General features: G+C 42.1%; 2 protein-coding genes across 7 annotated transcripts; both read left to right on the top strand.

Moving 5' to 3' along the window:
- Positions 1 to 787: 787 nt before the first annotated feature.
- On the top strand, positions 788 to 3,911 carry LOC100191550 (uncharacterized). Its single transcript, NM_001136980.1, has 7 exons — positions 788 to 1,099; positions 1,532 to 1,589; positions 1,719 to 1,799; positions 1,904 to 1,939; positions 2,091 to 2,330; positions 2,414 to 2,552; positions 3,269 to 3,911. The coding sequence occupies exons 1-7, from the start codon at positions 906 to 908 to the stop codon at positions 3,787 to 3,789; spliced, it is 1,269 nt and encodes a 422-aa protein (NP_001130452.1). The 5' UTR covers positions 788 to 905; the 3' UTR covers positions 3,790 to 3,911.
- Positions 3,912 to 5,848: 1,937 nt separating this feature from the next.
- LOC103652775 (phosphatidate phosphatase PAH2) lies at positions 5,849 to 13,334 on the top strand. 6 transcript variants are annotated; one of them, XM_008679737.3, is made up of 12 exons: positions 5,849 to 6,240; positions 6,423 to 9,096; positions 9,667 to 10,226; positions 10,297 to 10,370; positions 10,800 to 10,884; positions 11,147 to 11,233; positions 11,454 to 11,526; positions 12,159 to 12,202; positions 12,284 to 12,412; positions 12,557 to 12,658; positions 12,767 to 12,890; positions 13,003 to 13,334. In XM_008679737.3, the coding sequence occupies exons 2-11, from the start codon at positions 6,558 to 6,560 to the stop codon at positions 12,821 to 12,823; spliced, it is 3,750 nt and encodes a 1,249-aa protein (XP_008677959.1). In that variant the 5' UTR covers positions 5,849 to 6,240; positions 6,423 to 6,557; the 3' UTR covers positions 12,824 to 12,890; positions 13,003 to 13,334. The 6 variants fall into 6 exon arrangements, with proteins under 6 accessions (XP_008677959.1, XP_008677957.1, XP_008677958.1 ...); XM_008679735.4 differs by having other exon boundaries at positions 5,909 to 6,240; positions 12,557 to 12,670; positions 13,003 to 13,321; XM_008679736.4 differs by having other exon boundaries at positions 5,923 to 6,240; positions 6,443 to 9,096; positions 12,557 to 12,670.
- Positions 13,335 to 14,024: the final 690 nt, after the last annotated feature.

Below are 14,024 nucleotides of genomic sequence, written 5' to 3'. Positions count from 1 at the left end.
AACCAAAATAAGCCTAAAAAAATCTATTTCTTAGTTTCCATTATTCCTTCAAAGTCTATATGGTCATCTCTAATTGTGCTCACCAGAGCTAGGGTCCTACCAAGTAAGTCCATAGCACATAACATGGTGCTGACTAGTGCTGGGAATTGAGCCGGGTCGGACCGAGCCCACCGTGTTTCGTGCCAAACGGGTTCAGGTTAAGAAACCCAAAATATTTTTGGGTCATGTCGTGCCAGCCCGAAGTATAAAAACAATGGTCTAACTCGGCCCTAAATTATGTCGTGCCGGCCCAAACCCGGTTCATATATTTGATCACATAAATTAAAATGTTATAAACATGTAAAGTCCATTGCTTACTAAATTAAAGATATTAAACAATGTTAGCATTATTTGACCACATAAAGTCCAAATATCACAACAATATAAAGTCTATAACTTAATAAATTAAATAACATGGGCTTCATTGGGCCGTGTCTGCCCAAGCCCGACCATCTGTGTGGGTCGTGCTGGGGCTCGACGAGCTGGAATTTGAGGCCCGGTCCAAACCCGTCTTCGTGTCGTGCTAGCTCGACCCATATTTTTTCATGTCGGACCGTGCTTTGGTCTCTTATTTTCGGATCGTTCTCGTGCTGGCCAAAAAGCCCGGCCCATATTCCGAGCATTAGCGCTGACTCGTCGATTAGCATTATTAGCAGTTTAGCACTAGCGCCTACGGCCCTCTCACCTCGCCTGCTCGCTACACGTCCCCAGAAAAGATACCCCAGCACGCACACACCACGCGCCCGCGGCCCCGCGCCGGCGCACCAACACACCCGGCCATCTTCTCCCCCTTCCCTCCCAATTCAAGGCGGCCCGGAAGCTCCTGCAGCCTTCCGGAAGGGCTTCGAGGCCGAGGCGGGCACGGGATGTGGGGGCGGCACTACTGGGGCGGCGGCCGGCGCCCAAGCTGGGCGCCCGGAGGGAACGGAGCCGGCACCGGCGGCGTGGTGGTGATGTTCGCGTGGCTGTCCAGCCAGGAGCGGCACGTGCGGGCGTACGTGGAGCTGTACGCGGCGCACGGGTGGGCGTGCCTCGTCTGCCACTCCGACTTCCTCACCCTGTACGGCCGTCTGTCTCCTTCTTCCATTCTTTGCCAGCGACGAAAACCGCGGAAACACGCGATTAGGGAAATACGCAACTGATGGTTAGGCATGAATTGCATTGGATCCACCTCGTTCGGAATCCAATTGATCCACTTATAAATATGCGATTTTTTCCATACAGCTAGGTTGGGTAGTTCTGGGAAAAGTGAGATGGCACATGTATCCTGTTAGGCATGAATTGCATGAACTTCTAATCTTTTGGTACCATGAGTCCATGACTCTATAACTCGTACAACTGAATTGATCTTTTGTTGTTTAGGGCTAGTTTGGGAACCACATTTTACCGAGAGATTCCTATTTTATCAAGGGAAAATAGTTCATTTTCCCATGTGAAAATGTAGTTTCCAAACTAGCCCTTAATTGCGTGCACGCTACACGTACTTGAGCAGGTTTTTCCCTGAGAAGGCTGCCATGCTCGCCGACAGGGTGATTGGGGAGCTTGTCAAGGTATGCTTACCTCAATGCATTGCGATTTCAACCTGCTTGGTTCGATTTCCAACTTGGACGAATGTGTAGACACATGGAATTGTCTGTTGAAATCATCACATGTTTGCCATACTGCTCTTTGGAATCCAGGTGCTGAAGATTACACCTGTACCTGTTGTGTTTGCGTCGTTTTCGGGAGGGCCAAAAGGGTGCACATACAAGGTTCTTCAGGTGAATAGATGGGAAGCTCTAACCAGTAACCAAAATAATTTCTCTCGTTGAAGCTTAAGAGTCTGTGGATCTCAGTTTTTAAAGGTTTATTTGTTGACCGACAGCTGATCGAGAGAAGATGTGAAGGGCAACTAAGCATGGTATATGACTCTTTTCCTGCCTTTCCTCTTCCTATGAACTCATTGCTCACAGAAATTTTAGTTGAATCTTCACATTCATTTAATTGTGTATCTGAGATTGAATTCACTCATTTTGAAGAGCCTTTTTCCTTTTTCTTTTGGCTTCCTACAGGATGAGTACCAGCTCGTACGAGATTGTCTATGCGGACAAATGTATGATTCAAGCCCTGTGGATTTTGTCAGTGACTTGGGCACTCGCTTCCTCCTCGATCCAAGTGTCCTGAAGATGTCTGAACCTCCTCGTGTCTTGTCATGGATGACTAAGGGCATTGCCTCAGGTCTTGATGTTCTTTTCATAAACAAATTTGAAGAACAACGTAAAGATTATTGGGAAACACTATACTCATCGGTGGTATGCCTCTCTATTGACTAAAAGCCCGAATGTTGATGAATGTGCTTGTGAACACCTGTAACCTTAGTCCATTGTACATGCAGCATTTTGGTCCAATACTAATACTCTGCTCAGAGGATGATCAACTTGCTACATATTCAGTTGTTCAAAATTTTGGCCAGCATCTGCTAGAGCTTGGTGGTGATGTGAGCCTAATTAAATGGCATAGTTCTCCGCATGTCGGTATGTTCTCCGTCTTCTGTCTATCTACCTAGCAGTGGTTTTGACCAGGAACTGTTTTGATCTTTACTCCATTAGGGTACTAGCCATTCTAATCATTGCGACTTTGTTGCTGAAGTTTTTGGCAATTTTTTTTTTTAAAAATAACATATTAACATCTCCCATTAGCTCTCTCAGGCAACATACCTCTAGGCTCTAGCTAGGCAATAAATGCAAGTATTAGACTTGGTTATTGGTTACTTATCTCAGTTCACTAAAATAACTGACAACAGCCTGAAAATGAGAGGGGAGAAGAATGCATAATGATGGCATAATGGAGTTTGTTCCCATAATGCTGGACTTCTCAAACAGTATTGTGCCTTAAGAGTTACAAAAAGCTCTCAACTGGAAAAGTAAAATTGGAACATTCACCACGATTGTATTAGTGTATGGGTACTTACTCCCTTTAATATCCTAAAGTTGATCGAATTCAATATAATTAATTGAAAGTCGCCATATAATCTAACAGAAGGATTTGAGTCGGTAACCTACCAGATAATTTCTTTTATGCTGGTGTTCTAGAAATTTTTTCCCTTATTGCTGAGCATTTGTTAGCATGATCTGAATCAGTTTGAGATATCCGTTCCCATCCACAATTTTTCTCTAGATTAAAAACAATCTTCTTTTTAACGCACTTGTACGCTAAGCTTTCTGCTTATCTCTTCTCTCTCGTTATGCAGGCCACTACAAGCATCATCCTGAGGAATACAGAGCTGCTGTGACGGAGCTCCTAAAGAAAGCCTCGACGCTCTACGCGAGCAGACGACAACTCAACGGACACGCCGTGGGCACAAGCGAGCACACCGACGCGCCCGCGCCTGCATCCACCTCCAAGTCCAACCCACACAGAGATGCCGCGAGCTCTGTCGGTCGTAGCAGGCTGATTCAAGCACCGGCCGATCCAGCCGGCCAGTTTCCTTCCATACCGAGCTCCATGGAGTGTCACGAGAGCAGCAGCCAAGGTCCGCCGCAGCCGGAGCTGTTGAGCATGCCGGGCGTGGAGAGCTCGGGCCTGCGTTGTGGGGTGCTGGGGCAGGCGCTGTACGGTGTCTGTGTTCCGAAGGACGTAGAAGAAGGCTGGGACCTCGCGCCGCCTTCCGCGTCGTCGGATGGGATGGGGAGGCGCGTCCGTGCTGCTGCCGCGCCGCCTCGCCGTGGTAGCTTCCGTCCGATGAGATGTGTACGGCGCTCGAGATTGTGATATTGTGCGTGCGTTTTAGTTTAAAAATTAAGGTGAGCAACAAATATTGAGAACGGAGGGAGTAGTACGTATTCTCTATACAAATCAATATAAATATGGTGATCGTAATGGTCTATTCCTCTATCTGTATGAACCGTGTGTGTTTTCTTTCTTTCTTTCTTTTCTGAAGGAAAAATTGAAGGGACGGTGGTGCGGCTGTCGTGAGCGGTGATTGCACGAGGAGCACTCCCGATTCTGACGGCGCTCATCAGTTTCGTTTTCAGAGCATTTTACTGATTGCCATGAATAAAAAATATCCTTGACCAGCGGTTGCCATCCACTCCCGGCTCCCAGCTACTAACATGATCTATTTGCTGTTTTTCTTTTACGCAAAGAGAGGGGCTGTGCTGTGCTGGGCTATGCTGCGCCGTTCCAAAATCCCACGCTTGTTTCTTTTGTCTGCTCTGCTGGGATTCTTCACTGAAGTTGCACGCCAACTTCTATCTTGTTGAAGGTTGTGGCATGGCATGGGTGCGGGGTGCCTGCACGATGAACTTCGCCAAGAATGACGTTTCTGTCAGAGCATTAGTTGCTGCTAGTAGGCAGGTACGGCACGTAGGAGAAGGGTCAAGACAATTCCGATTAGTCGCTCTAGCCTTCGATTTTTTTTATATCTATATTCAAAGGGATGATAATAAATCTTTTAAGATGTTAAAACGAAATTTAATTTAGGACAACGAGAGTATATAGCATTGAATTATTATTATTGTCAGTTAATGTGCGATGAACAAGTTTGTAGGGATACTATGCCATTCATTATATATACAGGTCTGGTTTGAGAGAGCTTCAATTCAAAATCTGCACCTTGGATTTTCAGCTTCGTCGTAAAACAAATTCAACATGTTGTTAAGTGGGTTTGGGGAGTATTTGGCCTGCACGTTGTCTCCGGCTTCTATAATATTATTAATTTGTGTGAGTTTACTTGATTACTCTTTAACGATTAGTGGATTGTAATGAGTGTAGGAGAGTAATGTAAATCGGTAAGTCGTGTAACCAATGATATGATGCATAATTTTCGTGAAACGTTATGAGGGGTATGAAAACAATGTTTTTTAAGCACCTTTTGATAAGCTTAAAAAATCATGGAACTAACCTTTAGCTTCAAAAAAATAACCTTTTGAGGAGTTTCATGAAACAATGCTTTTTGGAGACTACATATATTTGGCACTCTAACCAACAGTAATCCAAGGATCTAAATACTCCTGTTTTTTTACATTCTCCAATTCATATTATAGTAGCCCTATATATAACCACATGACCTAAATGAACAATTTCTAGAACTTAAACACACTGACTCACAACAACAATAAAACTAATCGGTCTAGCCAAGACTATATCCATTTGCTTATATCTGCATGCACCTTTCAAATATCCTAGTTAAGCTGCTAAGCTATCGAGCTAGGTAGAGCTGGCCTACACATGTTTAGTTAGTAGTCACATAAAACTATGCAACTAATAGTCAAATAAGCTCCTCCATTGACACTTAAATTAGTTCAGCAATTAACAAGTCAAACCTATGTCCACCTCCACGGCGTTTTAGTCTACATAGGTTGTCACTTAATTACCAAAACCAAACAAGATCATTTCAATCTTTCCTTTTCTTTGCTAATTGATTACATCTCTATAAAAATATAGAAGCTAAGTGCATTCTAGGCTAGCATTTCACACTAGTGTAAATGGCTAGCTTTAGTTTGGATCCTATGTTACTTATCTAACATTAAACCACTTGATAAGATTTAGATAAACACTTTAAATGACTTGGTAGTGACACCTATTCCTACATATGTGCTCAAATCATTTGGTTTCAAGGTCATGCACATGCATAAATCCAAAAACTGCAGGAGTATTATCGCTATTAAGTGATGCTAATGTATACAAAATAGAAATATACCTTTATAATGTATATATCACTTTTTAAATCACCCTTAACATCAAATCTTGTTAGAAACAAATGAAACTAGATAGCATTTGAGATTACCATTTACCTGGTCTTGGTTATACACAGGAAGAAAATTAGTACACATCGCACAATAAGCATGTTTATCTGCAACTCCATATGTATACCAAGATAAAGTTTCGTGTGACCTCTAATGTTCTTTTCCTCCTTTTTATTTTCTTTTCTTTTTCCAAAAAGGATAAAAATGGCTATTCGAGGGAAGTAAAATAAGTGAGCCGGTGGAATAATCCCTTCCTCGGCATCCTTCGGTCCCGGAATATGCCCCCGGCGTCTCCCTCCTCGCGTTCCTCTCGTCGGTGAGCTCCTGCCGCCTGGCTCGCACAGCCGATTTGCCTCAGTCCAGATCGTGCCTCCTTCTTCCTAGATCGGGTCCGAATTCGGCTACCCTCGCCACCGCCCTACGCCAGGTGCCGAGGCCTCCGCCGATCTCTTCGCCGGCGAAGAGCGGCCACCAGGTATTGCCCACACCCTTCTCATCTCTTCCCTGTCTGCTGTGCGAAACCGAGTTTCCAAACTCTTAACCTCAAGCTATTTGGCTATTTTACGCCGACCAACTTCTAACATTTCGCAAACAAAATAAAATTATCCGCCTCTGATTGGAAGCACTTAAAGGTTGCAATTAATGTTGCGAATTCAGAATTCTGGTGGTTCCTGTAGCTTGTGGATGGAGGAGGAGGCGCTGGGTCGTGGTGGTGGTGAAAAGCTTTGATTTCGTAGCCGTGGTGGACGCCGCTGCTAATGCCCTTGCCGTGCCTCGTTGGTGGCGTGCAAGATGTATGCCGTGGGGAAGGTGGGCAGCCTCATCTCCCGCAGCGTGTACACCGTCTCCGGCCCGTTCCACCCGTTCGGCGGCGCGGTCGACATAGTCGTTGTGCAGCAGCAGGACGGCAGCTTCAAGAGCTCGCCGTGGTACGTGCGGTTCGGCAAGTTCCAGGGGGTTCTCAAGTCGAGGGAGAAGGTTGTCGACATCTCCGTCAATGGCGTCGACGCAGGGTTCCACATGTACCTGGACAGCAACGGCGAGGCTTACTTCCTCAGGAACGCGGACCCGAATGGTGAGGAAGGGGAGTTCATTGTCTCCCCCGCCTCGTCGGGAGATGAGCGAGAGGTGCCGATCCAGGAAGCTCAGCTGAGGAAGTCGAAGAGCACTTCGTGTGATAGCTCGACGATGGAAGCCGACGTCGGTGAGGGCAAGATTCTTGCGAGGACAACCTCGAGGCGGATAACCATACTTGAAAGGATGTTTGGCCGGAAATCGATTAAGAACAATGCCCATGCTGTGGATAGGGTGAGTTCATTGGAGCGTGCAGAGGTCGCTGCAGAACTCCTAGATACCAAGTGGTCAACAAATCTCCCACGTAGTTCAAAACCTAATGGTTCAAATGATGAGCCTTCCAAGAGCAACAATGATCAGATGGAAACCTCAAAACCTGTATTTTCGGAACATAGTTTGGATCATGGGAAAGAGATGGACTCTAACTGTGACAATGCTCACTGCAATTCATGCAGCCCTCGTGGAGGAAGAAACAGTTCAGCAGATGAAACCGATCCGTGTTTACAAGCCACTATTGTGAAGAAAGAGGTGGTTGAGATACACGCGCGTGAGAGCAGCGACTTCACTGATAATATCACTTCAATCACACATCAACAAGGGTCAGAATCTTCGTCAAATGATCTGGGAACAGATAAACTTATGCAGCAGTCTGTCGATACTCAAGATGAGTTGCTGCATGATGTTGAAGATGTAACTGAAAGGGAGACACATGCAGAGGAGGTTATTTCCAATGACATTTTTGAAATCCATGTTGTTGAGACAGACATTACAAGTGGTAAGAGCGAGGTGGATTCTGAGATTGTTACTGTGGATCCAGAACCAGATCGAGCTAACCAGAATTTTACAGATACAAATTACCAAAATTATGGCACCACAGATATTTCATCTGAAAGACATGAGGTTTCATTGATCCCTTCTGCACAGGATGCAGTTCAAGAGAAAATAGTTATCCTCAGCAGTTCTGAGGCTGTGGAGGGCTCACTAGATGCAGTTCCAGAGAAAGTAGTCATTCTCAGCAGTTCTGAGACTGTGGATAGCTCATATGCTGTGTCCTGTATTTTGGATGACACAGTTCATGATGCTTCTGATATCTCACAGGCTGACGGTGTACAACATGAGGAGCACTCTAGTATCTCTGATGGGAGTACAGAAAAGCTAATTTCTGAGGAAAGTTCATTAGTATGCTATGGTGTTCCCAGCAACAAAAAAGACTTGGTTAATATAGCTGTTCAAGAAAGTAAAGCCTTTATCTTAAAAAATCCTGCCTCCCAAATCTTGGAAGAGAGTGGTCCAGGTTTGGATGTATCTACAGACAGTGTTTCCCTTTCACATGCAGACTCAGCTCCTGATTTAGCTTGTCAGCATGTTTCTCCTAATGTTGAAGATACAACAAGTTATGAGCCTGGCATTGGTCCTGAAGATGTAACAAAAAACTCAGTTGTGGAAAATGGAGCATGCAGCGGGGAACTTGTTGTTTCTGTTATTCAGACCTCAGCGGGAGATGGACTGACAAAATGCATTGCTCATCCAGCTGTTTTTTCTAATAAAATAGAAGTAGAAGGCTCACCAACTTCTGCTGGATTTTCCAGTTTGATCAGTGTTGAAGTGCAAAACACAAAACTAGAAGATGACACAAACAAATCTAGTTCTGTGATTGGAGATGAAGCTGGTTTTGTGCCTGAGGCTACAGCTGAGCTTGATGAAGAAGCAGAACCAGTTATATCATTATCTGAATATACAGAAGAAATTCAGTTTCAATTTAGTGATGCTGAAAATTTTGCAGATAGAAAGGCCACGGATGACATGGTGGCTAACAAAACAACAGGTGAAGTAGAACATGATGAATCTGATTGTGACACAGAGAAACAGGAAGAAGGTGATGTAGGTCTTGTAAATGACTTGGAGAACTGTTCTGCGTCATTAAAGCCTGTGAGTAGCCCTGTTTCTATTCCTGCAATTGACTTCCAGTCAGGAAATAGTAACAGAGAGGCTAAATCTCTACCAAATCTCCGTTCTCATATACATGATCTTGAAAGGTCTTATAGTTTTCAGCTAAGCCGCTCACTGCAATCAACTGCTGAAAATAATGGAATTGATCTAGTCAAGAGCATGAATTATGCTTTTCTTGAGCAGAAATCAGAAGCTATTGGTGATTTTTCAGAAGAAAATAACAGCCCTCCTGAGGTTACCAACACTGTAGCACTTGATGGCAACCATGCTGATGATCTGAAAGTTGATGCGTTCATTCCTTTTGCAGGTGAGTTATTTTCTTTTTGCCTGGGACTAACATCTATAGTTGTTTTAACACTAGTAGGTTATAATGAACTTTATCTTGCGAGCTTGATACTGTTAAAAAATTGTTCACTATAATTTAGTTGTGTTAAGTGAATAGTGAAACTTTGATAAAGACAAATTTGGTGGATTGTTTTGCTAGCTTTGTTCCAGTTTTTGTGATTTCCTGCAATGTCTGAATAATGTGTTACATTACTATTGAAGTGTAACTTGACAACAACAACAAAGCCTTTTAGTCCTAAGCAAGTTGGGATCGGCTAGAGTTAAAATACAATAGAAACCACAAGTCAAGGTTCAGATACATGGATACTTGTTTTTCATGCATTCATATTCAAGGTTAATTTTTTTGGTACATTTCATCCTTTCAAGTCTCCTTTTACCTCCTCTTACCATGTCAACTTTAGCCTTACCTCACCTCTCTTCCCATCGCTATCGCACTGGTACCTCTGGAGGTCTTTGTTGGACATGTCCAAACCATCTTAACTGAAATGTAACTTGACAATAATGATAATCTCTACCTGTCCCATTTTTGCAGAATTATCACTATGCAGACACCTGTTATCTGAAGGCATGGGGGAGGATGCTGCTTGCAGTGCATTTGATTCTGAGAAGGTAACCTTAGAGGAGTTCCGTAACATGAAGCAATCACTGATGCGAAACAACAAACTAGTTGTTAGGATTGCTGGCCGCTACTTTCCCTGGGATGCTGCTGCACCTATAGTACTCGGTATGATTTCTTTCAGTGAGGAACAAGTTTTTGAACCCAAAGGAATGATAAATGTGGAGCGAGTTGAGCAAAGTGCAGCTCCAGGTGGCAGCTGGAGCATCTGGCCATTTAGTTTCAGACGAACAAGGACTATTACTGCTATCCAGCCAGTTTGTGAAAGTATTGTTGAGACTTCTGTATCCACTCCTAAAGAATTGACACATTTTAAAGAACTAGATAGAGAAAGGAATAAATCCAGGGTAAAGAGGATTGAGAGGAAGGTGCGATCACTCACTCCAACATCTGACGAGCTTGCATCTCTTGATCTCAGAGAGGGCAGGAACGTGGTAACATTTACGTTCTCAACTGCAATTGTTGGGAAACAGCAGGTTAGTTTGACTTAATATTTTCAAATTTCACTAAGTTGCATTTTTCATCCTCCCATCTTTTCTTTAACAGGTTGATTGCCACATATATTTATGGAGATGGAATACACGCATTGTAATATCTGATGTGGATGGAACTATCACCAAGTAAGTTGCAAAACTGGAGCAATCAAGCCTATGTTTTAATGTTTAATTGTTATAGTTTGGGCACTTGATCGTCGGGAGTGTTGGTTATTCCACTTTTCAGATGATACACATATTCTTTGGTTGTGGTGTGTATGTAATTATAAGTTTTAACAAATTTCTTCTTCATAATGCAATGATAAGCAGCTGCCATGCGTATTTGAGAAAAAAATGATACACAGTTATACTGTTCTGTTAACCCATGATTCTTAATTTCTCTTTGTTGAAAAAATATTTATTTGTAATAGGAGGAAAAAAAGAGGAAGATAATGAATTAAATACAACTAAGTTTTATCATTAAACAATATGGGCAAGGGCAATGTGATTCATACCACCAACTAATGTTGTATATTAAAATCTTACAAATGTTTATGTTTTGTCATATAATTGTAGGTCTGATGTTCTTGGGCAGTTCATGCCACTAGTTGGAGTTGATTGGTCCCAAAACGGAGTTGCTCATTTATTTTCTGCAATAAAGGTATTCATGCTTAGTAACAAAATAAAGCAATTTGCAATTTCACTATCAGATCTAGTTGTGCAATAGAAAGGTATTCATGATACTTATGCTTGTAACAAAATAAAAATCAGTTTTTAATTCACTTGCACATCTAGTCATGCCATAGCAGTTGATTGACTCTTGCTTTCTTGACTTTGGAACATCATTCAAGTCTCAAGAATGCCATCAGTGAATGTTTGCTGACTTGGGTTTGTTCTTGTTATCTTGTTGCTTGCATCCACAGGAAAATGGATACCAGCTTCTATTTCTGAGTGCACGCGCTATTTCACAAGCCCACATCACAAGACAGTTTCTTTTCAACCTAAAGCAGGTACTTCTAAATCCAGTTCTTAGTCCTAGTTAATTTTCTACCTTCAGAAACTGTTTATGGCCTAGTATACAAGCAGCCATGAATTGTGTTATGCCCAATCACGTAATAATTACACATGCCTGGTCATGACACACATTCACAAAGACCCAGCTACAGCAAAACTAATAAATAGAGCCCGGTGCCCATCTATCTTATCCCCTCATGTAAATTTCGATTTCAGGACGGCAAAGCACTTCCTGATGGCCCTGTTGTTATATCTCCAGATGGTCTCTTCCCGTCACTTTACAGAGAAGGTGAGCACATCCTGATATGTTTTTGCTATTTTCTATTCAGTTAATTGTCAGTCAGCAAAAAGAGTAGAAGACACAAAATAACTTATCTCCACTGAAAAATGTTGCATTCATTACCTCTAATATTGACTTGGGTTCACATGAGTAAACTGGGTGTTGCTAGCCTTCTAATAAACTCTGTTTGGTAAGCATAACAGCACCACTCTTTTTGGTTTTGGACCCCCTCAACCATTGTTGGATAAGAGGCCCATTTCTTTTTAGCAGGTCTATGATAAGTGCACATAATACGATTATGTTGACATAAAAAGCATTCCCTCCTTTTCAAAATATAAGGCATGTTAGAGTTTAAAAAACCAAAAAAAAAGTCTAAACTTTGGCCATCAATTTGTCAAAGCATATGTACATTTAGCGTACATAAGATGCATTGACATATTTGTACATTTGCTTGTCTTTTATTAAGATGTTGCTTTGTAGTAGTTGCTAGTACAAGAAATTAATGGTCAAATTATGTATTGAAAGACTTCCATAAATCCTAATACGCCTTATAAGAAGAAACAGAGGGAGTATCTCTGGTAACGACTTTATGTTAGCTACATGTTTGAGTGATGCTAATGTTTCATGACATTGGTTTGTAGTCATCAGAAGAGCTCCGCATGAATTCAAGATTTCGTGTCTAGAGGTGAGTACTCCCTAGCAGCCTAATAAAGAAGGGTTCTTTGCTTCTTTGATGTTCTATTGATGGTTTCTCTGTCCTTTGCAGGCCATCAAAGATTTATTTCCACACGACTCAAATCCGTTTTATGCTGGATTTGGAAATAGAGACACAGACGAGCTTAGCTACCTCAAGGTTGGTATTCCTATGGGCAAGATCTTCATAATAAACCCCAAGGTAAGGATTTAAGACAGAAACCACTAGTTTCCCTCCTCTGAACGTCTGTATCTGCACAATTGTGCTGGAGTTCAGCCGGTGAGACCACAGTCACGCTGGAGATGGCATCTAGAGAATTCGTGCTAAAATTTCCCTTCGATGCAGGGTGAAGTCGCAGTGAACCGACGGGTCGATACAAAGTCGTACACATCCTTGCATGCTCTTGTCCACGGGATGTTCCCTCCAATATTGTCGTCATCTGAGCAGGCCAGCATTCCCGTATAGTATTTGTCAGCAGTTCAAGTGTGCTTTACACGTTTTATTGCAATTGCCTTTATTTTTTGGTCCTGATGGCAAGTTCTTGGTCGAATTCAGGAGGACTACAATGCTTGGAATTACTGGAAGATGCCATTGCCTGATGTTGATTTGTGAGGTACAAGTCGAGTCTGCACAACAGCACTGCACTAATTTTATGATGTGCCGTAGTGATCATGAGAAGGTAACCACGGTGAAGGGGTATTTCATTTGACCTACTTTTGTGCTCCTTTGTTTTTAACTTCATGGCCTTCTGTGTCTAAGATGTTTGGTGCATCGGCCACCTATTTCTGCAGGCCATTACTTGGTTGGCTACATGTGGATGCTCCTGCTCCTGATATAAGTTCCTGCAAGATGGAATTTTGTATATATAGGATCATAATAGATGTAGTAGCTATTTCTTGTGTCTCCTGTTGTTGTTGTTGTTGTCGTCGTAGGACTGGAAATCATACCTCCGTGTGTCCTGTAACTGAAGGTACAAAATTTACTGGATGGAGGGATCTGATAGTATGTTGCAGCCCCCCCTTTTTCGTTTCATCCTTGATGTAATTGTGGTACCGATGTATTTTGTACAAGAACAAATCAATAATAATGCAATCGAAAGCGAGCTGTTCATACGCAGACACAACATGTTGCATTGACCCTAGGTGCATTCGGTAACTGAAAATCGGAGCTGTGTATACTGTGGACATGTCATCTTTGGTATGCCTGCGACTTTTAGCTGCAGCTAATGTGCTTATATGTACGAAAAGTATAAGTATCATTATTTTCTGCTAATCAAAAAACTTGTCATTGTTCTAGTATGTCACATTATCTTTATTGAGTTGCTTACTCATGTTGCTATTTATTTGTGCAAGGTCCTTGATGCGTGTTTTTTTACCACTAATACATTTTTATGCGTGGGCTTTAACATGTTTTAAACTAAATAATTCTAAACTAATTAATATTGCAATTTTAAGATTTGAAATCAACATGTCCTAAACGATAAATTTTATAACTGACGGAGAATCAGAATAATAGTAAGTTCTATGACTGAGGGAGAACAAAACAACAATAATGGAAGAAAATTGTCCAAATTGTATAGAAAAATAAGGAATAGAGTTTGGCTGTTGATGCATTCCTTATTTTTTATGTAAATTGTTAATGTCATGTTTGAATCCACCAGCTAAACTTTAGGTTGTTAAACTTCAGTGATCAGATTAGTTGGCTAAAGTTTAATTAGGGTAGATCCAAACACGAATAGTCCTATTAATATAGGAAAAAATTCTGGTGATTGTAAGTGCAAAAGTTAAGGAGGGCCTGCGTGCAAAAACTTGCA

The sequence above is a fragment of the Zea mays genome, chromosome 4 (assembly GCF_902167145.1).
Source record: "Zea mays cultivar B73 chromosome 4, Zm-B73-REFERENCE-NAM-5.0, whole genome shotgun sequence".
Taxonomy (NCBI): Eukaryota; Viridiplantae; Streptophyta; class Magnoliopsida; order Poales; family Poaceae; genus Zea; species Zea mays.
The sequence above is the reverse complement of the archived record's forward strand: the minus strand, read 5'-3'. Positions and strand labels throughout refer to the sequence as shown.